Here is a 25,323-nt window from a genome sequence, read left to right as displayed (position 1 = left end):
GGTCAAGGGTCAGATTGCAGGATAGCCCCAAGATTGAGGCAAAACTGGGAGAGAAGGCCAGCAGGAATTGGTGATTAGGTAATGCAAAGCTTGGGTTGAAAAAGCCTGAGGAAGAGCAGAGGGAAGGGAAGGTTGATGACCTTGCGGCAGGACTGAAGCTAACTGTTGTCTCTCGGCCTGTTTCTTTGTGTTTTATTTCCAATACGGTATGGAGTCACGTGGAGCGACAGGGAGATGGGGGGGGGGGGGGAGGGACGTACAAGAAGGAGATGGAGTCAGACATCTTCCATCTTTTCCAGCATTTATGGGTTAAATGTCTTGCTTTTATGTCAAATTGCTTCTGACACTACCACTTTGCCGGTCCATCACTGCAGGCTGCTTTACCATTCTAACTACTCCCACCAGAGCACAAGATCAAGTTTGGAAGGATACAGTCTGGAATTGCATTACTGTTTTTTTTTTCACACTTCTAGCAAGCTCAGCATATATATAAAAAAAGATTATCCCTACCCACCCCAGCCCCACCCCACTGTGCCTCGCTGTGGATCCGAGTGGCAGATTTTAGATAAAAACCAAATGCCTGGGAGAAGAAATTTTCTTCATGGATTCTGACAAGTATTTAAACTGCAGCCTAGCTGCAGGCCAACAAGAGGTGTCTATCCTTTTTGGGACGCTGATGAGAAATGGCCATTCTATAAATAACCTACGCACACACACAAACATATATATATATATACACACACACACACAGAGCCACGCCCAGTTTCCCTTTAAATATAGGTCAATTCAGAGCAGTTTCTTTCACTAGTATAAAAATAAAGTATCTTTAGTTTTCAACAAAAACCCCAAGCACAAATATTTATCCGAGTCAGCCGGCAGGCTGATAGAGGTCCCTTAGGTCCTAGCTGGTCTTGTGGTGACGAGCTCGCTTAGTCCTTTTAGTGACTGTGGTGTATTTGAAAGGTCTATGATGTTCCCCTTTGTCCTTGGGGTGTCTTTTCATGAAATGGACCTCCCTCTGGTTCTGTTCGGTTTTCGATCCCTTTCTGGGCCGTCCTTTCCTGGTGAAGCCCAGGTACCAGCCTTTGTACTTGGCAGACATCAGGGCCGTGTAGTTATTCTCCAGGACCTCTTCTACAAACACGCACTCCCGGCTCTTCCCATTGAGCTGAAAAAGGAAAATAGAAGCGTCACTTTGTCATGATATTCAAACACACACATCATGATAGACACACCAACAGACAAATCAGAACACACAACACCACAACCAATGACAGAAAGATATAAAAGCACAGACACGACCCCCGGTGGTCAGTATTAGCTGCAGAGGAGGACCAGGACAGATCTGTTACCAAACACACTCAGGGAGACAGCACGTGCAGAGTATCCAGAACGAACTGTATTATAAGAGTTAAAATAAAATAGAGTTGTACCACATACAACTGTGTTGGCTCATCTGTGCACCAGAGCACCCAACACCACAAGGTACAGGAGTGGATCGATACCTGCCGGCATACCTCAGTGTACAGAGACAACCAGCAGTGCCCAGGCAAAATGATAGAGCTCCCGGTTCCGCAGCCGCTCCAGTGCTACGGCGATCTCCGCGAAAACTGGCGGCGATTCCGGCAATGGTTCGAATTGTTCCTGGTGGCAGCTGAACTCCAAGACCTGGATGATAGCGAAAAAATTGAATTTCTCCTCACCATCGCCGGTGCAAGGGCAAGAGAAATATTCACAAGGTTCAGGTTCTTCAGGAGGCAGCAAAGGTACGATTACCAGGCAGTCCTGGACAAATTCTCCAAGTACTGTGAAGAAAACGCAATCCAATCGGCAAGTAAAGGTAAGAAAAGCTGCAGTACTCACCTCGTGGCTGGGATCCCGGAGCCCGAATTCCCAGAGGCCGAAATCCCGGGCCTGAGAGAGGGCTGGGTCGAGGTTGGCGGCCATCTTGCTAAAGGTATCACGCTAGCACAGTTGGGCGAGCAGTGCGCAGAACCGGAAGTTTCGTTTGCGCATGCGCGAGATGCTGCGCATGCGCAGTCAAGAAAACGGCCATCGGTAAAGGAACAGCGATCTGAGCATGCGCAGTCGCTTCCTACGTGCTACATACCGAGCGTCAGGATGTCAGAGGCCCCAGACTGCACCAATTTAAAGGGGAAATGTCCCAAATCCAATTTAAAAGGGAAACGTCCCAAATCAAAAAAACAAAAATCTGTTAAAGCTGTAAAACAACCTTCCCTCACCTGGAATGACAGCACATTGCCGCAAATTGACCCAGGAGATGAATTTGACCTCCGAAGAACCCTCCGACAAGCAGTTACCTACGCACAAGCCGATGATTCCGACCTCAAATACTTCGATGATGATCTTTACAGTGTTTCCGGACCTCGCGAGCCCAATGATAGCTCCGTGGTCCTATATGACTATGACTCGGACGAACCTTTCGTGTTGCACATTGGCGGCCCCCACATTGAATCCGACGCAGATGCGGATTCATTTTTCGGATTTGAGGATCTTCAATCCAGCAGATATGACGTTCCAACTTATCAGTACCGGATGATGCTGCAGCCTGACATTAACAGACAGGGAGCGGTGCAAGCACACGGAGAGCGCCCTGCTGCCACACAGAGCGTGGTCCACGTCCCGCTCAACGTTCCCGACTCTATGAAAGAAGACATGCAAGACTCCAGAGTGCAGTCCTCGCATGAACCAGAAGTGACTCCAGTGTCACAAGCTTCCACAGCAAGCTCGTGGACAGACTCCACAATTGCAGAAATGCAAGACTCCAGAGCGCAGTCCTTGCACGGACAAGAAGTGACTCCAGTGTCACAAGCCTCCACAGAGAGCTCGTGGACAGCCTCCACGATAGAAGCAACGCAAGACTCCAGAGCGCAGTCCTTGCACGAACAAGAAGTGACTCCAGTGTCACAAATCTCCACAGCTGAACCGGCTTGAGGACCAGCCCATTCTTGAGGCGGTCACCCATTAGACTGGACTTATAACGCTGTTCATACGTTCAAAAAGTCAAACACTTCTGTATTATAACCTGTTGTTGTTTATTGTTCCAGATATCGTCTGACCAGACCAATGTTCAAGTTTTTTTTTTCTCTCGCATCCAAGTTTTGTTATGGTACAACCTTGTTAGTGTGACGCACCCGACATCGCCCCATGTAAATAGTTACGTCATATACACACGCTGTACACAACACACACACACACTCTTAGGTGCACTCACGACACAATTATATTTATAACCACGTAGGCACATATCTTTGTAAAAAGGGGGGATGTCATGATATTCAAACACACACATCATGATAGACACACCAACAGACAAATCAGAACACACAACACCACAACCAATGACAGAAAGATATAAAAGCACAGACACGACCCCCGGTGGTCAGTATTAGCTGCAGAGGAGGACCAGGACAGATCTGTTACCAAACACACTCAGGGAGACAGCACGTGCAGAGTATCCAGAACGAACTGTATTATAAGAGTTAAAATAAAATAGAGTTGTACCACATACAACTGTGTTGGCTCATCTGTGCACCAGAGCACCCAACACCACACACTTGACAGACAGAAGGAGAACTGAAAATGGACACGTGCCCTCAAAAGTGAGTAAACTACAACAGAGCTCTGGTCGGGTCCATTTGAAGCACTGCATTCAGTTCTGAGCATGGCACCTCAGGAAGGATATACTGTATTGGCCTTAGAGGAGGGTGCAGTACAAATCCATCAGGAAGATGCCAGAGCTTAATGAAGTGAGAAATCAGAAACTTAATTTGTGTTATGAGATGGACACCAAATGTTGGCCTAGCCAGCGATGCCCATGTCCCTTGAACGAATATTCTCTGGAATTTAGAAAAGTAACAATGATATAATTGAAACATAAAAATCACTAGAGGGCTTGGTCAGGGAAGGTGCTGAGAGGGTGTTTCCCTTGGCTAGAGAAACTGAGGGTCATTGTATCAGGATAAGGATTGGACCATTTGGGACTGGAATGAGAAGTTTTTCCTCTCAGGAGGTTGTGAATATATATGAACATCGAATTAGGAGCAGGAGTGGACCCTAGAGGACTGTAGTAACTCACCGGTGATATGTTCATGACTGAGACTGATAGATTTGTAGTCACTAAAAGTGACTCAAGGGAGATGGGGATTGGGTGGGGAAGTGGAGCTGAGGTCAAGGAGCAAACATAATTTTATTAAATGCTGGTGCAGTCTGCAGGAGCTGTATGGCTTACTCCTGCTATTTCTTATGGATTTCCTTGTTTGTAGAAGATTGGGAGTGATCTACTTGAGGTGTTTAAAGTCACATGGTGTCATCTAACCGAATGGGAACAGAGTCCCGTAACGAGCGCGTTTAGCTGGGTGTTTTCCGCCGCTCACAGTGCCGAGACAGAGACTCTGGTTCTATTCAGAGCCTCAGTGGGGAATGTGTTGCCGAGGCCGCACTTCTTCCTGGTTCCTGCACTTCGGAGCTCCACTCGCCGGAACCCCTCAGTGCAGGAGGAGAGCGGCATCCCAATCTCTCGACTGCCCAGCGCGACCCCTGAACCCCTCCAAAGTCCCAACGCATCTATAAGGCGGTCCTCGGGGCCCACCCCCCTCCGCACCTGCATAGGGCACCCTGTGCCCGGTACCTGCTATGGGAAAAATGCCAGCTTGGCACCTTTGAAGTGCCCCTGCCAGCTGGCATTGTCACCCTGGCATCTTGGCAGTGCCAGGTTGGCAGCCAGGTGGCATTGCCAGGGTGGCAGTGCCACGGTGCTAGGTTGGCACTGCCAAGGTTCCTGGGTGGAACAAGCACCAGGGTGCCACCCTGTCTAGAGGGCAAGCACTCTGGACCGAGATCGCCTGGTAGACCTCCACGAGTGCCCTTCATTCTGGCCCCCGTTTGTGGAGACCAGCATTGAAAGGCGTTCGCCCAAGGTCTCCGAGGCGAAGGAGTTAGATCCCAATGCCTTGGGTAGATCGGGGAGAGCATATTAGAGTGAGACTAGCTGCCTCACTCTAATATCCAGATATGCAAAGTAGTGATCCTGCCCACAATGGGCAGGTTTCGTATCGCGACGTCTTGTGAGGTTGCGTTAGATCCCGGAAGAGGGGTCTCCCCGTACCTACCAGCCGCGCCGCCTTTGAGGGGCAATGCGGCTGGTAGATCGCACCCTTAGAGTCATAGAGGTCTACAGCACAGAAAAGGCTCTTCGGCCCATCGCATCTGCGCCAGTCAAGAACAACCACCTCAGTATTCTGATCCCATTTTCCAGTACTTGGAAAGCCTTGGCATTGCAAGTGCACATCTAAATAATTATGAAATGTTATGAGGGTCTCTGCCTCCACCACCCATTCTGGCAGCGAGTTCCAGACTCCCAACACCCTCTGGGTGAAAAAGTGTTTCCTTACATCCCCTCTGAAAGTGATGAAGGGATTTAATGGGTTAAAAAGAGAAAACTATTCCTCTGCTGAGGGAATCCAGAATAAGAGAAAATAAAAATAAGAGCTGGGTCATTCAGGGGTGGAATATGGAAACACAAAGGGGTGGATTTTATAGTTGGCAGCAGTGGCCCCAACAGTGGGCCGGAGAGCCTGGGGCACCTCGGGCCTCAGCTATTTCCAGGAACCCTGACCCAGTTCTGTGGCCATTAACTGCCTGGCACCCCCAAGAGTTGCGAGCCAATCAGAGGACCAGCAGTGCCTCAATCCCAGCAGCCCTACTGAGTGTGGTGGTCACTGATAGGACTGCACCTGGCTCTGGGGCAGCATCTTGGAGATGATGGCCTAGTTGGAATATCACTGATCACTAATCCAGAGACTCAGACTAATGCTCTGGGGGATGTGGGTTCAAGTCCCACCATGGCAGCTGGCGGAATATGAAACCAATTGGAAAAATCTGAAATTGAAAGCTAATCTGAGTCATCTTGACCATTGTTGTAAAAGCTCATCGGTTTCACTCATGTCCTTCAGGGAAGGAAATCTGCCACCTTTACCTGCTCTGGCCTACATGTGACTCCGGACCAGCCACAATGTGGTTGACTCTTAATTGTTCTCCAAAATGGCCGAGTAAGTCACTCAGTTCAAGGGCAATTGGGGATGGGCAACAAATGCTGGCCCAGCCAACGATACCCACATCCCATGAAAGAATAAATAAATTGGTACTGCCTTGAAACCCTGATAAGATGGGCCAGGGTCATCACAGGCAGTCAAACAAGCCCTAGTAAGTAGGTGGGAGTTGCCATGGGTGAGGACAGGGGTGGACGATTTCCATGAGTGAGGATGGCAGTTCCTGATGCAGTGGGCTGTCGAGTACTTAATCAGGAGGACAATCCCTGCCCCACCCCAATACCACCGTGAGCCTGCAGAGTGGCCCTGCGTTTATCTGGGCTGCCTTCCCACCCAGTGCCCCTGTTTCTGGCAAAGGCAGAAGGGTAGCCCATGTTTCTTGTCTGAGAGAGGATGATAACGGTGCCTTTGCAAGAGAGAAAGTCATCGCCAATGGCAGCTAGCATAGGAAAGGAAGTTGGGTGTGTCAGTAATTTAGTGGGAATGGTTCAAGGCAGCAAGTGATGGATTGTATCCATGGGGTCTTCTCAGAGAGCACATAGGCAAGCTGGGAGGGAAATGAGAATGAGATGGAAGTTTAGGGGTATGGTAGGAGGGGCAATAGCAAGCAAGACGAAGTCAGGTGGATATAGAGAATGTGGAGACAAGCAACAGAACCCATTCAACATAGTATCAGCGATAAATAAATCCATTAACTCGTCACATTAATTGTAATGACAGGCGATGGGCCGAGTCACTGTCCCTGTGGAGTTTGCACATTCTTCCCGTGCCTGCGTGGGTCTCACCCCCACAACCTAAAGATGTGCAGGGTAGGTGGATTAGCCACACTAAATTAATAATAATAACAATAATCGCTTATTGTCAGAAGTAGGCTTCAATGAAGCTACTGTGAAAAGCCCTTAGTCGCCACATTCCGACGCCTGTTCGGGGAGGCCGGTACGGGAATTGAACCCGCGCTGCTGGCCTTTTTCTGCATTACAAGCCAGCTGTTTAGCCCACTGTGCTAAACCAGTCCCTTAATTGGAAAATAATATAATTGGGGACTCATGAGGGGCAATGAGAGGCCGGGATCAGGGATTCGAGAGGCTGATTAATAATGGGAAAAGGAGCAAAAGATTAGTTTTGCACTGAAGGATGATTCTGGAATAGGAGCCAGGTCTGACCAAAGAGCCCCACTGTAGAACAGTGGTTGGCACTGTTGCTTCACAGCACCAGGGACCAGGGTTCTATTCCCGTCTTGGGTCACTGTCTGCGCGGGGTCTGCACATTCTCCCCGTGTCTGCGTGGGTTTCCTCCGGGTGCTCCGGTTTCCTCCCACAAGTCCCGAAAGACGTGCTGTTAGGTAATTTGGACATTCTGAATTCTCCCTCAGTGTACCCGAACAAGTGCCGGAACGTGGCAACTAGGGGCTTTTCACAGTAACTTCATTGCAGTGTTAATGTAAGCCTACCTGTGACAATAATAAAGATTATAAAAATAGATTATAATTGCATCTTTTCTGACCTCAAGAGCGTCACAAAGCTTCAGGGTCAATGAGATACTTTCTAAGTGTAGTCACCGCTGTAATATGTGTACATGACAATGTCCCACAAACAGCATTAAGATAATGACCAGATCATCTGTTTTATTTTTAAAATAAATTTAGAGTACCTAATTTTTTTTTTTCCAATTAAGGGGCAATTTAGCGTGGCCAATCCACCTAACCTGCACATCTTTGGGTTGTGGGGGTGAAACCCACGCAGACACGGACAGTGACCCAGGGCCGGGATTCGAACCCGGGTCCTCAGCGCCGCAGTCCCAGTGCTAACCACTGCACCATATGCCACCCGATCATCTGTTTTATTGATATTGTTTGTGGAATCAATATTGGCCAGAACACCAGAGGGATGATACTGCCATGGAGCTTTTACATTCAACGAAGAGCGTTGACAGGGTCTTCAGGTTAGAATCTCAGCTGAGTGCAGCACTACCTCAGTGTCACATTATCAGACCAGATAATGGCCTCAAGTCTCTGGAGTAAAAATTGAGGCCCAAACCTCCGAGTCAGAGGCAGGAGTGCTACCCACTGAGGCATGGCTGACACAAGAGGTCACTCAACTCTTGGTCTTGAGAAATAATAAGTGCTTATTGTCACAAGTAGGCTTCAATGAAGTTACTAAAGCGCCACATTCCGGTGCCTGTTCGGGGAGGCCGGTACGGGAATTGAACCCGCGCTGCTGGCCTTGTTCTGCATTACAAGTGAGCTGTTTAGCCCACTGTGCTAAACCAGCCCCTAGGAAGTGAGGATTGCGGCTGTGCAGGTGGAATGATCAGACTGGACACGGTTAAGTCTTGCTAAAATGTCAGCTGAGAGACTGGTTGACTCGTTGAATAGATTGGCAGCTGCAAATACTGTGGCAAATTGAACAGGCAGTTCAGCGACACTCCTGAATCTTTGTGCAAATAGTGGTTTTGTGCCAAATGTCCCTCTGTTGTGCCAAAACCCATGTTAAATATTTTATATATTGGAATTTCTATTGTAACAAGTTGGATCTCAAAGAAACACATATATAACTTTGTACCAGGGTCCAGGATGTAAATAAAGTAAAACTATTTACATCTATATAACACTTTAATTGTATTGCAAAATAAGTTAGGCTTTGCATACAATTCATTAAACTGAAGTGTAGTTACTATGGGTGTGATTTAATGGAAAATGTTCAAAGTGTGGCAGCGGGAAGGAACTACTGTGAGCTTCCTGATGCTCAACCCAGTGAGGCCGTCACCGCTACAAAACGTTAATTGGTTCACGTTGCAAATGACAGTCCTGCCGGCTGATTTGCACCCGCCAGCTCCTCCGCTAACACTTAAACCACTCCTGCACAGTCCCACACAACACACAGCCATGCCATTGAGGAGACTAGTCCCACAGTTAGAGATGCTGACTGGGCCAGATGTTTGGACACTGTCGAGACCAGATGGGATGCCCTATTCCCCCTAGGAGCTCGGAGGGTCAGCCAGAGGGCAGCCAGTGCCACCAGGGAGGATGTGGAAGCGGCCACCAGCTCAGGAGTGTCACCACGAGAACCACCACCCAGTGCCGTAAGAAGATCAACAGTCTCCACCGGGCCGCACGGGGGGGTTGACACCAGCATCCTGGCATGGGCTCCTCCCGCCTCTTCCCGAGCATGTGCCTGGCACCGGCCCATTCAGCACCGTTCCTGCCCCGGTCCACCCATGTCCAGCAGTATCACTCACACCTCCACTGTCAAAGTCAATATTTTCCCACTTCTATAGTAGAAAGATACAACACACTCGTTAAGACAGAATAACAAGCTTTATTTTCGAAAACAACTGCCTGCAGTAATGGCTGAAACTTGAAGTCAGAGAGCAGTCAACAAAACTGCTCAGTCTTTCACAAGTTCTGCGCTTTCGTGGAGAATTAGCTCAATATTTATACATTATCTTTATCAAGATTATGTGACAACAGTATGGCCAGGAGTTTGATCGGAAATACAAACGGAAGCAAAGACCAGCCCATGTTTGGTCCTATCACTTATACCATTATTTAGTCCTCGGAGGGAACATTGAAAGGTCAGAATGGACTTGTTTCTTCCTGAACTTATCTTTGTTTTAAATTCCTACGGCCCTGGGTTATGACGAGTTAGTTTTATCAGGAGTTGCCGAGGTCCGGTGTTTTGGAATGGCTCGACCTTCGCTGATCTTTTCAGACTTCAAGTTATGCAGAGTTGGCCTACGGCCATACTAGTCTGAAAATGGTTAGGGCAGCATTCTTTACCTGGGCCTCGTGAGCTGGAATGAGTAGTTTCAGTCTTTCTTGTATTGTATCAAACCTTTTGACCAGCCTTCCCATTGACCAGTTTTCCCATCATGCCATTACTTAATTCGTACCATATCACCCCCCGCCAAAACTCCCCCCCCCCCCCATACTCACCATCTCCTCTCCTCACCCCGCCCCACCGCCGATAAATGAAGCCTGCGGCTCACGATGCCCCTTCTGTTCCTCACAGCAGAGGTTCGCAAACGACAGACGGAAGAGGGCCCAGACGGGCAGCAGGGTGCCGGATATCAGAATCCTCATCCCCTACGAGGAACAGGCCCTGGCGGTCGCAGGGGTGGCCGAGGTCGGATTGGTGACCGACATAGAGGTTGGCGTGCGGGGCAGAGCTGAGGTTCCACCCACCCCCCACCCAGATGACACGTGGGTTTTTGATGCCATACAGACTGGCCCATTACTCCGACTGACCACATGTCCATTCTCCTGCAGGATCCGCATCCGATGGTCCCCCTTCCCGCCCTGCCCTCACTCGCCTCCCATGGCAACACCTCGGAGGGGAGATCCAAAGAGACCACCGTATTCACGGCACAACTATTATCCCCACCCTGCCCAGCGCAGAGACACACACCCTTGGGGGGTGACAGCAGTGGACAGCCTTCTGGGGCACATTCTGGTGAGCACCATACACCTGCCAATGCACATCAGGTGGAGGCAGGATCGGCCAGGCAAGCCAACAGGAGGAGGTCTGCTGGAACCCAGGACCCAGCTGGGCCCCAGTCAGATGCTAAGCCTCTGGACATGATTTATCCAGAGCTGATGCTGCTCTTGTCCTTCTAGATGGTAGTGGTCGTGCGTTTGGAAGGTGCTGTCGAAGGAACCTTGGTGAGTTACTGCAGCGCAGCTTGTAGATGGTACACATGGCTGCCACTGTTTTCATGTTTGTGGAAGGGGGCGCAATCAAGTAGGTTGCTTTGTCCTGCATGGTGTCGAGATTCTTGAGTGTTGGAGCGGCACTCAACCAGGTAATTGGAGAGTATTCCAATACACTCCTGACTTGTGCCTTGTAGATGGTGGACAGGATTTGGGTGGGGGGGAAGGGGGGGTCAGGAGGTGAGTTACTTGCTGTAGGATTCCGAGCCTTTGATCTGCCCTGGTAGCCACAGTATTAATATGGCTAATCCAGTTGAGTTTCTGATAAATGGTAACCCCCAGGATGTTAATTGTGAGGGATTCAGCGATGGTAATGCCATTGAATGCCAAGGGGCGGTAGTTAGATCTTCTCTTGTAGGAGATGGTCATTGCCTGGCACTTGTGTGGTGTGAATGCAACTTGCCACTTCTCAGTCCAAGCCTGGATATTGTCCAGGTCTTGCTGCATATGGACTGCTTCACTTTCTGAGGAGTTGCGAATGGTGCTGAACATGGTGCAGTCATCTGCAAATGTTCTCACACCTGACTTTATGATGGAAGGGAGGTCATTGGTGAAGCAGCTGGAGATGGTTGGGCCTGGGACACTACCTTGAGGAACTCCTGCAGTGATGTCCTGGAGCTGAGATGATTGGCCTCCAACCACCACAACCATCTTCCTTTGTACCAGGTAAGACTCCAACCAGCAGAGAGTTTTTCCCTTGATTCCCATTGACTCCAATTTAGCTAGGGCTCCTTGATGCCACATTCGGTCAAATGCTGCCTTGATGTCAACGGCAGTCACTCTCCTCTCACCTCTGGCATTCAGCTCTTTTGTCCGTGTTTGAAACAAACCTGTAGTGAGATCAGGAGCTGAGTGACCCTGGCGGAACACAAACTGAGCGTCCGTGAGCAGGTTATTGCTGAGTAAGTGCCACTTGATAGCACTGTTGATGACTCCTTCCATCACTTTGCTGATGATAGAGAGTAGACTGATGGAGTGGGAATTGGTTGGGTTGGATTTGTCCTGTTTCTTGTGTACAGGACGCACCTGGGCAATTTTCCACATTGCCGGGGCACTCCAGAGCATGTTGCAGTCACTGCGGAGCATTGCTGAGGGCGTCGACAACATGCTGCAGACATTGGGGAGCAGCTCGGACTGGCAGAGCCAAATGCTGGAAGGGCATGTGGAGCTTGATCCAGTTGCCCTGTGTCCCGTGGTGAACGCCAAGCCCCTAGGGGCACTATCCGGGAGGAGCCATCCTGTGGAGTGGCGACTGCGGGCACTAGCGTATCCGAGTTCCACTCCCTAACAACGCTGCGTCACGGAGGCAGCTCCGGAACAGAGTGGCACTGCGGTGCAAGTGCCGCCGGCAAGTGGGCCTGGGCCCTTCTGGCCCCAGGGCCCCCAGAGGATGCCCGCCAGGCGCAATGAAGATCACAGGACGTGGTAGGAGCTGGCTGCCGCCACCTCTGATGTGCATCCTGGGTACACACCTCGGCATAACGGTAGAGCACGGAAGGCTAAGCAGGTTGAGGATCACTGAGAGTGTACGGGGGTGGTGTACGATGAGGGGAGGGAGGGGAGTGGGGTGGGGTTGGGAGGGGCGGGGAAGGTGGGATGGCACCATCGCGGTATTGGGGCAATCGCATTAAAAAAAAGTTGCACTTGAGAAATATGACACTCTGGCAATTTCTTCCGCACTGCGAACAAGCATCAATCCCCTACCCTAGCTCTCTGGGCAGGGCTGTCCTGGATGCCTTTTTCCCCACCCTCAGACACACCATGTGCAGGCGATGAATGTGATCAAGCACTTAGTGGGCAAACAGGAGTCAGACTATGGCATAGACAGTAACTTCATTGAAGCCTACTTGTGACAATGAGCAATTATTTATTTTATTTATTATTTAGACTGAGGAACACCAGCGCTCAGCTGGTTACCATCACCCCTCCCCCCTATCTTTGACGGTGCTGACACAGTCTATTCACCCAGGAGTGATGTTACACAGACCCTGGGAGGGTGGAACAGAGTGGAGGGGCGGGAGAGAGGGAGGCCAATGCGGGAGGAGGGATGTGAAGCGGGAGCAGATGATGGCCTCCCTGGCCTTCCGGGTTTGCCGAACCCTCACCGCTGCCGCCTGTTCCCGAGCCTCCGGCTGGTCCCGCGGGTCCTCCCTGGGCTTGTCCTCCAGCCCCTCCTTGGAGGTGGCCACATATCCCGCCTCCGCCACCTGCAGCCATCGCCCCGCTGCTGGGCCAGGTTTGACGGGCACAGCAGACCACCACAAAGTGGGCGACCCTCTGGGGGGGGAATACTGCACAGCACCACCAGAGTGGTCGAGGCATGGGAACGGCATTTTGCGGAGTTCAATGCACCGCCCAATGACAGCCTGGGTGGCCACATGAGCCTTGCATCAGGTGTCCACATCCAGCACGGGCCTCCGTACTAGCGTCATCAACCAGAACCTCAGCGGGTACCCCTTATCCCCCTAGAACCAACTGGCCATCCTGGGGTGGTGCTCGAAGAGGGCAGGGATGGGCGACTGCCCCAAGGTGTAGCTGTCGTGCACTCTCCCCGGGAAGTGGGCACACACGTGTATGAACTTCATGTGGTGGTCAGACACGGGCTGGACGTTCAGGGAGCGGAACCCCTGCCTGTTTACGTAGGCCCCTCCCAGACGGCCCGGTGAGCGCAAGGCGACATGCATGTCATCTATTACCCCCTGGCTCTGGGGCATCCCAGCAATGGCGGGCATTCCTGCTGCACAAGACCCCGCTTGAGCCCTGGAATGATTCTGAGGCGTAAAGGTTCAGGGCTCCGGTGACCTAAACTGCCACAAGGAACGTGCATCCTCCTCCTCCACTTGGTGTCAAGTCCGCGAGACATGGCACAGGTGCTGTACACCCTGGACCATCGCTGGCTTCCCTCCCTGGATCCCACTCTGGCCTGATGGGCGGCCGGGTCCTCAGTGTGGCCGCCGCCTCGAGACTTTTTTGACGCTGCTGCTGCCACCTTCTCCGGCATGTGGATGTCTGGCCTGTCAGCAGCAGCACGAGGGCAGCTTGGTGCAAGATATAATTCATTCTGTATAATAACTGTAAGGATTAGGAGAGGATGTGAGACTGACAATCAGCAGTGCATTCCTTCCCGGCCCTCCATTCCCATTGCTCTCCCCCTTCCCGCCATGCCGTTCCCACACATTTCCAGCCACAGCGGGGCCTCTGGTCACTGGACCCCACACCCTGTATCCCAGAAACCTGCACGTAACATTACCTGGACCAGGTGCTGGTGCATACACCCATGCTCTGGTCGCCGAAATGTCCCGGGTGCAGGGGCCCAGCCCCTGGGTGTTCGGTTGTTGGCGGTTGCTTCCTGCAGTATTCGGGCACAGTGTCCAGGCATCACGGTCTAATGGGTATGCCGCGGGAACGGGAGCACACGATCCAGGGGGTGGCATAGCAGACTCCCGGGTACTGAGACACCCATCCCGCCCCCCCTGCCCCCCTGCCCCAGGCCATGTGCGGGGTACCCCACCCCCATCAGTTCCCCCCACTACCGATGACGGTACACCCCGACGCAGACCAGCCACTCAGGGGCTCACCCACCCCCATTTCGCACATTGCCCGGGAGCGCGGATAGCTACTCACCTCCTCGGGTCCCCATAGCAGCCCTTCCGCCAGCTTCACGTTTTTACAAAGATGTTCTAATCGGCACCCGCTTTACCACTTGCTGGGGAGGCGGTTAGATCGCGGGGGGCTGTTAAGATAGGAGGTCACTCGGGTTAATTGTATGGAGATTGGCCTTGAGTGGGGTTTATTGGATTCTCGCAACTCTATGGCAGGTTCTTGATTTCGCCAACGGGAGCGGGCTGGTTAGATTGCAAACCGATTGGCGCGCCTGGCGATCGTTTTCGGCCTCTCCCACGATCTAATGGCCTCTTCGCACAATCGCTTAACTGTAATGCACCCATTAAATTGCGCCCTACGTGGGCAAACATGGCAGCCATATTATACACAGCAAGATCCCACAAACACAAGTTAGATAAATGACCAGCTTTTTTCCATTGAGGAATATTGGCCAGGCCACAGTGACATCTCCTGGTCTTCTTTGAATAAAGTCATGGGATCTTAACATCCACACGAGCAGACATTTGCGGCCTCAGTTTGAAGCCTCATACAAAGGCATGGTATTGCTGACATTCAAAAGTTGCTCAAGGGATTGAACTCTTTTAAAGTGGAACTGAGGATGTTAAAAGAAAGAATGTATTCAGAATATGCCATGTTAACTGTGTCTCAGTAGGGCAGCATGTGGTGCAGTGGTTATCATAGAATTTACAGTGCAGAAGGAGGCCATTCGGCCCATCGAGTCTGCACCGGCTCTTGGAAAGAGCCCCCTACCCAAGGTCAACACCTCCACCCTATCCCCATAACCCAGTAACCCCACCCAACACTAAGGGCAATTTTGGACACTAAGGGCAAGGCTAATCCACCTAACCTGCACATCTTTGGACTGTGGGAGGAAACCGGAGCACCCGGAGGAAACCCACGCACACACGGGGAGGTTAGCACTGCTGCCTCATGGCGCTGAGGCCCCAGGTTCGATCCCGGCTCTGGGTCACTGTCCGTGTGGAGTTTGCACATTCTCCCAGTGTTTGCGTGGGTTTCGCCCCCACAACCTAAAGACATGCAGGGTAGGCGGATTGGCCACGCTAAATTGCCCCTTAATTGGAAAAAATGAATTGGGTACTCTAAATTTATTTTTAAAAAACCACTCTGGTCTCCGTGAGTGGCACCACTGCCTCTGGGATTGTGAATTCAAGCCCTAATCCAGGGACTCAAACACAAAGTCTAGGCTAACATCCCCGGTTGAAGGACTGAGGAAATACTGATGTGGAGGACTGGGGTGAGTACAGTAAGAAGTCTTACAACACCAGGTTAAAGACCACTAGCTTTCGGAGCACAGCTCCTTCCTCAGGTGAATGAGGAAATACTGCACTGCCTTTCAGATAAAAATTCACACTGTCTGTTCTTTTAGCTGGGTATAAGATGCCCCATTTTGACGAAGTTCAGGGGAGTTCCTCCCTGCGTGAAATCCATTATTATTCTTCAATCAACATCACTAAAACAGAATACCTGCCGATTATCACATTCCAGTTTGTGGGAATTTGCTGTGCACAAATCCCATTTCCTACATTACAAGAGTGACCACAGTTCACAAATACGTAATTGCCTGTAAAGCCTGTGGGATAATGAACGGCACTATATAATGTTAATTTTCCTTCTTTATACATGCTGAGTACTGCGGATTCTTACTTGGCTCAGGACTCCTGTTTTTACCAACTGTCTCTTTATTTTCTCAACATGGAGCCAACTCCAGTCAGACTCCACGAGCTCATACCTTGGCCAGTGCTGTGTGCTTTAGTCAATACAACTTTCTCCTCATTAAACCCAGCATGGTAACATTCAGCAGCTGCTACATGAGAGCCTCGCGCTGAGTATGTGAGTCAGTTTAAATCGACACGACCGATGTTTCATCACGGATTGGCTTAAAGCCAACTTTTGTCGGAAAACCACTGTTAAACCCCTAAACACGTAGGCGCGGTCTGGGCTTCGCCGACTTTCATGAAGGCTGACTTAATTTTTCCGTTTTCTCGGGGCACTAATTAAGACCTGCACGGGTGTGAGGGAACCCATTTATCATAGAATTTACAGTGCAGAAGGAGGCCATTCGGCCCATCGAGTCTGCACCAGCCCCACTCAAGCCAATGTATCTACCCCATCCCCATAACCTAGTAACCCCCACTTACTATTTTTGGACACTAAGGGCAATTTATCATGGCCAATCCACCTAGCCCGCACATCTTTGGACTGTGGGAGGAAAACGGAGCACCGGGAGGAAACCCACGCAGACACGGGGAGAACGTGCAGAATCCACACAGACAGTTTCCCATTTGGGAATCGAACCTGGGACCCTGGAGCTGTGAAGCAATTGTGCTAATCACTGTGCTACCATGCTGCCCTAAATAGTATTTCAATCTTTCTGGTTTTAAAAATAAATTTAGAGTACCCAATTCATTTTTCCCAATTAAGGGGCAATTGAGCTTGGCCAATCCACCTACCCTGCACATCTTAGGGTTGTGGAGTCGAAACCCATGCAAACACAGGGAGAATGTGCAAACTCCACACGGACAGTGACCCAGAGCCGGGATCGAACCTGGGACCTCGGCACCGGTGCTAACCACTGTGCCACCGTGCTGCCCTCCATTCCAATCCTTCCTGTGCAAGCTCAGCTCAGTTCTTTTTTAAGTTCATTCTCAGGACGATGTGTGAGCAATATTGGCTGCCGTTTATTGACCATCCCCAGTTGTATTGAGAAAGTGTTGGTGGTCAGCCTACTTCTAGAACCACTGACAACTATTGGGTACATTTGAGTGGCTTGCTGGGCCACTTCAGAAGGCAGCTGAGAGTTAACTACATTAGGAATTTAGCGATTAGGAAGGCTAATGGAATACCTTTATCGCAAGAGCATTTGAATACAGGAGTAGTGAGGTCTTGTTTCAATTGCATTGCAGCTCGGTTAGACCCGGCCTGGAGCTCTGAGTGTAGTTTTGATCGCTTTACCTTAGAAAGGACATTATTGCCATAGAGGGAGTGCAACGAATGTTCACCAGACTTGTTCCGGGGATGGCGGGACTGTCCTATGAAGAGAGATTGGGCAAACTGGGCTTGCATTCTCCAGAGTTTCAAAGAATGAGAGGTGATCTCATTGAAACCTACAAACTATTTAAAGGAATAGACGGGGTAGTTGCAGGTAAGATGTTTCCCTTGGTGGGGGAGTCTAGAAGGAGGGGGCACAATTTCAAAATAAGGGTGATGCCAATTAGGACTGAGATGGGAAGACATTTCTTTCCACGGAGGGTTGTGAATCTTTGGAATTCTCTCCCCCAGAGGGCTGTGGAAGCTCAGTCATTAAGCATCTTTAAGGTAGAGACTGATAGATTTCAGAAGGGCTCTGGGGATAGTGGGTTTAAAAGATATTGACGTTTCTGATCAGCCATGATCGTTTGAATGACGGAGCAGACCTGACGAGCTGAATAGCCTCCTCCTATTACTGTGTTTCCACATTCGTTTTAGACTTTCTGCTGGTTTGATACAACTGAGTTGCTTGTTAGGTATATTTCAGAGGGCATTTAAGAGTCAGCCACATTGCTGGGAGTTTGGAGTTGCATGTAGACCAGACCAGGTAAGGACTGCAGATTTCCTTCAGGGGCTTTATTGAACCAGATGGATTTTTATAACAATTCATAATAGTTTCGTGCACACCATTACTGAGAATAGCTTTACACCCCAGATTTATTAGTTGAATTTTAACTCTACCAGCCGGCTGGATTCTCCGCTTTGAAGACTGTGCTGATACCGGAGTGGGCACAGTGCCGTTTTATGCCTGAAAAAAATGGCATCTGGTGGGGGCAAGCAGGCATGCAGTGTAAAACCCCCGGCTTTTCTGCGGATACGGCTGGAGAATTGCCGGGTCCGTGGCTGCGCAAGCGCACAATGGCGGCCTGCAGTGGCCGCGCCGTGCAACACCGCCGACCGCGCACGGACTCGGCCTGCCAAAAAGTGCCCCCCTTTGACCAGGCTCGCTACCCCCGGACCAGCCCCCACCAGTGACTCCAACCTCCGCCAAAGCGCCCACCCCCCCTCCCCACCCACAGAACGGTTCCCACCTGACTGTGGTGACGCTGGACTCACTCCGCAGCCGCCATGCCGGGTTCACGGAAAAAAATAGGATACGTTCCATGTCGTCGGGAGCTCGGCTCATCAGGGGCGGAGGATTGGCAGAGGACCTCAGATGACGTCCTAAGGCCGTCCTGACGGTGTACGGAGTACTCTACGAGTATGCCATATTCGCGGGGGTGGAGCATCACAAAAGCGGCACCGCCCACCATTTTGCCACAAACGGGGATTCTCTGGCAATCGCCGAACGCGTCGGACAACGGAGCATCCCAGCCAATGTAGGAAAATCAAAGAGAGAAATTATGAAAGATTAGAGCAAAACTAGCTACTCTCAAGCATGCAAATTGGGAGGGCCACCATGAGTGGTACAACACAAGACTGAGTCCTAACTCGGCTATCGTTGCATGGCTACTGAAAAAGAATGAAAGAATTGCTTTTACCAAGTGCTTTTCACAACCATCAATAAGTTCACATCACCCTCTCAGGGGCAATAATGGATGGGAACAAATGCCGGCCTTGCCAACAATGTCCGCTTCGCATGAAGGAATGAAAAAGGTCACTTCTGTACTGTATGGAACGTAATGGCGGCTGGGGCTCAGTTAGTAGCACACTTGCCGCTGAATCAAAATGTTCTGGGTTCAAGTCACACTCCAGGGTTTGAGCACCAAAATCACAGCTGACGCACCAGCACTGTACAGATGGAACCCTGCCCTCAGAAGCCCTGTCACATCTGAAACCGAGGCCCCAGCTGCCTGTTTGGGTGGACGTAAAAGATGGCACCATTTCGCAGAAGAGCTGGGGTGGTATCCCTGGTGGCAAGGCCAATGATGATCCTTCAATCAACATCACAAACAGATTATCTGGCTACTGATATATGTATGGTTTGTTGGCACAGCACCCAAAAATATACTGCAGCTGTGGAAAGGATATAAACTTTACAGTACAGAAACAGGCATTTAGGCCAAACCTGCTCCGACTCGCTTGACTTCCTGTACCGGCCTCCCCGAACAGGCGCCGGAATGAACCTTTTCACAGTAACTTAATTGAAGCCTACTTGTGATCATCAGCGATTATTATTATTCACCTATCCCCATCTGCATATCTTACTATTCCTTTCTTCTTTATATATTGGGCTGAATTGGGCGGCACGGTGGTGGAGTGGTTAGCACTGCTGCCTCACGGCGCCAAGGACCCGGGTTCGATCCCGGCCCTGGGTCCCTGTCCGTGTGGAGTCTGCACATTCTCCTCGTGTCTGCGTGGGTCTCACCCCCCCACAACACAAAGATGTGTAGGGTAGGTGAATTGTGCACGCTAAATTGCCCCTTACTTTAAAAAAAAAAAATTGGATACTCTAAATTTAAAAAAAGGAAAACAAATTCTATATTAAAGAATCTATATTAGTTGCCTCAGCCATTCCTCTGGCAGCGTGTTCCACAATCTCACCATTTCTTGAATAAAGAAATTTACGCTTAGTTCCTTTTTGGTGTAATTGGTAAAAGGTGGCAGCAGAATGATTTAGCAGAAAGGGTCAATTATGTGAATTAAGGCTATAAGAAATAGGAAGAGTAGGCCGTTTGGTCCCTCGAGCCTGCTCTGTCATTCAATTGGATTCTGATTGATCCGTAATTCCTCACGTCCACTTTCCTGCCCTTTCCCCGAAACCCTTGATTCACTTACTGATCAATAATTTTTTTGGGTGGAGTGGGCTGGGGTGGGGGTGGGGGGGGGGGGGGGAGGGGGGGGGGAGGGCTGACGTCCCTGCCTGTGGCATCCTCTTTGGCCCAAAGAGACTCCGGCTCCGATAGCACCTGTCTGCCTCAGGGAGGCCACTTTCATTCAGCTGGCAGCCTCCTCAGGCACTCGGGTGGGGGCATTACTCACCCACCATCAGCAAAATGTGACCCTTGATAGATCCTTTAAGTTATGCAAAGGTGGTTTTTTTAACCAAAACCCCAATGGCTTCATTGCCATTATTACCGAGGTTTTTCTGGCAGTGAGATTACGTTGTGGTGTCATCCGATGTGTTTCACGGCTTCACTCCCACTGCGCCCCTGCGGGGCGTGGGCCAGTACAGTCCCACTCAGTGTTTCCGTGAGTAAGTGATAAATCTATGGACAGAATTTTACAGTCCCGCCATGGCGGGGGTGGTGATGGTGATGGTGGTGCGGGGGGGGGATCCCGCCAGCAGGGGCAGCCATAAAATTGCACCCAGGAAAACAGACTCCCTAAGGGAAGCAATTAGTATTGAATCATAATTGCAGAGACTTCTTTCGGAAAAGGCTGAACTTGGGGCCGTCGGATAGTCAGAGGCCATACTTACCGCTGCCTGCGTGAAAAATGGCAGAGATCTAACAAACACAGAAGGTTGAGATGGGGATGGACCGTATCTCAATCTTGCATTTTGTTCTTCTTCCAAAGCCCATTTGCCACCCAGGCTGAGTCTAACTCAGTCCAACTCGGCACCACATTAATGTTGTTTAAATATGTGTTAGGAAGGAGCTACATTGATGAAGTACAACTGAATCCAGAGCACTTGGTGATATTTTTTTCGTTGATAACACAAACAAATTGCAAACTACAGCACACCTAAAATCGCTGGCTTTTAATGCACAAATAAGGCCGGAATTCTCCGGCCTTTGGGATTCTCTTTTCCCGCTGGCAGCGCACCCCCACCTGTGGGTTTCTCGGTGGCATGGGGTGGCTTCAATGGGAAATCCCATTCACAAGTGACACAAAGGTAGAATCCCACCACCGGCAAACGGCACGGTGCCAAGAAACACGGAGCTGGGGGACCGGAGAATCCAGTCCAAGACGTACCTTCATGGTCATTTCCACCTTCGAGCAAACATTCAAGCTCTCCCAAATGTAGGAAACCTGCTCATTCTAAACTACGCACAGACATACTTTAAAACAGAGGGTGGAATATTTAAGTCTCGCCACCCACAAGATCGGAAATTTCCATTGAAGCCAACGGATCTTTTGCTGGTCCATCAGGTTTTCTGTCTCACCTGCTAACACTTCCATGGTGGGCGGGTCCAGAAAGTCCAACCCAAAGGCGCTGTGTTGGAGAATCCCCGGGGGTTGCGAGAATCGTGCCCCGCTGCCCCTATTCCGGCTTCCCCATTCTCCGCCGCGCCGGTCGGGGGCCGTTGACAGCGCCCCCCCACCCGGCGATTCTCCGAGCCCCGATGGGCCGAGTGGCCAGCTGGTTTGGCCGAGTCCCGCTGACGTGGGTTACTCACCTCCCACACGGCGGGACCTGAAGGTGAGTCTGCGGGGGCCGTCCTGGAGAGGGGGGGCGGAGAGATCCAACCCCAGGGGGGGGGGGGGGGTCCCCCACGGTGGCCTGGCCTGCGATCGGGCGCCTATTTTACTCCACGCCGGGCCCCTGTAAGGCTCCGCCATATTGCCCGGGGGCCAGCGCGGAGAAGGGAACTCCCACGAATGCGCGGTAATACGCCAGCCGTAGCACAAATGCGCGAACTCAGGCGGGCCATTCCGTGTCGGCTGGAACTGCGGGGACCACTCCGGCGCCAACCTAGCCCCCTAGGAAGGGGAGAATTCCTCACTTTTGGGGACCGTTGACGCCGGAGTGGTTGGCACCGCTTTTCACGCCAGCATGGGGACATATCCCCATTATTAGCGAATCCCGCCCATAGTGTTAATGCTTAAATTTTTCAATTCTAAGTGTCAGAGGCACAGAAATCCAATCGAGTGGCTCCTAGTTCTCAGGCACGGAACAGCATGTGCCACTGGGCGCAGTGCAATCCGAGTGTATCTGATCGATCAGAATCTGGATTTAGTGTTCAGAAACTAGCATTTAGGGAAACAGCACTTGAGTAATATGAGGCAAATGGAAACATCATCAGGACGCCAAAGTAAATAGTAAATTTTCCCACCCTTGTGCCATCACTAGTACAATCTTCATCTGTTTCCTCCTGCCAAGTATCCTTTGGCATAGGAACATTAAAACTACTGCCTGAGAGAAGACCAGTTCGTCTCGTAGTCTCATGAAACAATGATCCAAAAAAAGGAGTATTATTTTAATCATTAATGGGATCTGAGCACCACTGGCAAGGCCAGCACTTACTGTCCATCCCTAATTGCGCTTGAGAAGGTGGTGATGAGCTGCCTTCTTGAATACGGCTGAGTGGCTTGCTATGCCACATCGAGGACAGTTAATAGTTATACACCAAGATCTGCAGTCACCTATAAGCCAGGGTGAGGAGAATATATTTCCTTCGCAAAAGTGAATCGGATGGTTTTTTTAATGACAATCCGATGGTTTCATGAACATTACTGATACGAGCTTTTCATTCCAGATTTATTTAATGAAACAAATTGAAATTACCAGCTCCTGTGGTGGGATTTGAACTCCTATCTTAGTATTCCAGGTCTGCTCAATTAGTAACTTAGAACCCCGATGCTTCTGTACCCCATGTTATGTATCAGAGTAACACCATTGGCTGGTGTAATGTCACGTGTTACGCAATGACATCATCGGAGCGTTTCGCGGGTTGTTGTGGAGTTCTCCATTGTATCCAGACTGATCTTGTGAATAAACCACTTGTACTACAGTATACAAACTCAACATGTGTCACCTCTGATTCTCTCTCTTTGCGTCTACAACAAAGAGCATAACATCCCATAATAGTCAATAGGACAAATTATAGCAATCAAACTGCATCATTAATCTATAAAAAATGTGATGTGGAGATGCCGGCGTTGGACTGGGGTGAGCACAGTACGAAGTCTTACAACACCAGGTTAAAGTCCAACAGGTTTGTTTCGATGTCACTAGCTTTCGGAGCGCTGCTCCTTCCTCAGGTGAATGAAGAGGTCTGTTCCAGAAACACATATATAGGCAAATTCAAAGATGCCAAACAATGCTTGGAATGCGAGCATTAGCAGGTGGTTAAATCTTTACAGATCCAGAGATGGGGTAACCCCAGGTTAAAGAGGTGTGAATTGTACCAAGCCAGGACAGTTGGTAGGATTTCGCAGGCCAGATGGTGGGGGATGAATGTAATGCAACATGAATCCCAGGTCCCGGTTGAGGCCGCACTCATGTGTGCGGAACTTGGCTATAAGTTTCTGCTCGGCGATTCTGCGTTGTCGCGGGTCCTGAAGGCCGCCTTGGAGAACGCTTACCCGGAGATCAGAGGCTGAATGCCCTTGACTGCTGAAGTGTTCATTCGGCCCATCGAGTCTGCACCGGCTCTTGGAAAGAGCACCCCACCCAAGCCCACACCTCCACCCTATCCCCATTACCCAGTGACCCCACCCAACACTAAGGGCAATTTTGGACACTAAGGGCAATTTAGCATGGCCAATCCACCTAACCTGCACATCTTTGGACTGTGGGAGGAAACCGGAGCACCCGGAGGAAACCCACGCACACACGGGGAGAATGTGCAGACTCCGCACAGACAGTGACCCAAGCCGGAATCGAACCTGGGACCCTGGAGCTGTGAAGCAATTGTGCTATCCACAATGCTACCGTGCGGCCCAGTTTAAGAAAACTGTTCCCACAATTTGGCCATCCGCATGCACTCCTGAAAAGCAAGATGTCCATCCAAGGAGTACAACTCTGTAAAGTCAGCATTTGGATAACAAACAGAGGAAAACGATGACGGATGGGTAACAGGGCTTAGGTTCAAACCAATAAAAGTTAAACTGAGGAGAGATGAAAGGATGGTTTTCCTCACAAAGAATGATCAATAAGTGGAAAATTGACTTTTGGGATGATTTGCAGGAGAAAGCAGCTTTTCTTCAAAGAAATGTTTGGAGATTCTGGGACAGCGTGAAGGGAAATGAGATTTGTCTTTCCGGATGGACTAGATAAGATAGGCTGAATAACTTCGAACCTCAGTATTCATCTTGGGAACTGATATAGTTTCATTGACCTCAAGCTCAGAGTCAGGAGCAATGTTCAAAGGGATCTCAAGTCAGGGGCAGGGCGACAACGAGGTAAGTTAATTCACTGACCCCATGCTCCCACCGAAAGTACACCAACTAAGTCAATTTCCCCATTTGTGTTCCATCATGGAGCACTTCAACCAGCGTGCCATGATGAAGTACAGCATTAACGTTCCAATCCATTGTGCAACCTAACAGGGTTTAGAATTTAACATGTGTTTTATCTGCGTGGGCAGTATGAAGTATTTGGAATTGAAATGCAATGATGTCTGTCTGACTTGAGTGTAAGAGCCAGGCCCTTGGCTCTGCCAACAGCACACACTGTTTGTTTCTTTTCATTTTATACAGGCTTTGCAGTGAGGCTTAATACAAATGGGCACATAAAAATGTTGACCTGGGCATTTATGTTTAACTCCTTCCACCCCCCTCATGATTATGGCAGGAATTCTCCGGCCGTTGGGATTCTTTCTTCCTGCCGGCAGCAGCCCCCCCCCCCCCACTCCCCCCGCGGATTTCCCAGAGGCATGGGTTGGCTTCAATGGGGAATCCCATTGACAAGCGGCGGGGCAAGAGAATCCTGCCGGCAACGAACGGTGCGCTGCTGAGAAACATGTGGCTGGGGATCTGGGGAATCCTGTCGTATGTTTCTACACTACAACTATTACTCCAGGAATTTTCACAAAAATTGTTCCTGGTGGAAAATTTCCCCGGTGTTCTTTGTATCTGGGATTTTTACCATAATTCTGGTCCCCAATCATCTTGATCAATAATCCATAATGAATGCCTGATTTTGGTTCGAATGGAATGACCTCTTGCGAAGCCCCCATTTTAATTGCTCCATCTGTAGCTGCCTAAGCCCAAAATACTCTCTCCAAACGTGTCCACCTCTCTAGATCTCCTCCTTTAACATGT

At 50.2% G+C, this 25,323-nt stretch overlaps 1 protein-coding gene across 1 annotated transcript in view; it reads right to left on the bottom strand.

Annotated features, from left to right (window-relative positions):
* Positions 1–528: 528 nt before the first annotated feature.
* The window catches only part of fgf24 (fibroblast growth factor 24), a 201,423-nt gene continuing 176,628 nt past the window's right edge, over positions 529–25,323 (bottom strand). The window contains exon 5 of the mRNA XM_072497709.1: positions 529–1,168. Within this exon, the coding sequence (XP_072353810.1) occupies positions 902–1,168 (267 nt within the window). The 3' untranslated portion in view covers positions 529–901. The remainder of the gene's footprint in view (positions 1,169–25,323) is intronic.

Source organism: Scyliorhinus torazame, chromosome 3, assembly GCF_047496885.1.
Source record: "Scyliorhinus torazame isolate Kashiwa2021f chromosome 3, sScyTor2.1, whole genome shotgun sequence".
NCBI lineage: Eukaryota > Metazoa > Chordata > Chondrichthyes > Carcharhiniformes > Scyliorhinidae > Scyliorhinus > Scyliorhinus torazame.
Note: the sequence above shows the minus strand (reverse complement) of the source record. Positions and strands in the feature narration are given on the sequence as shown.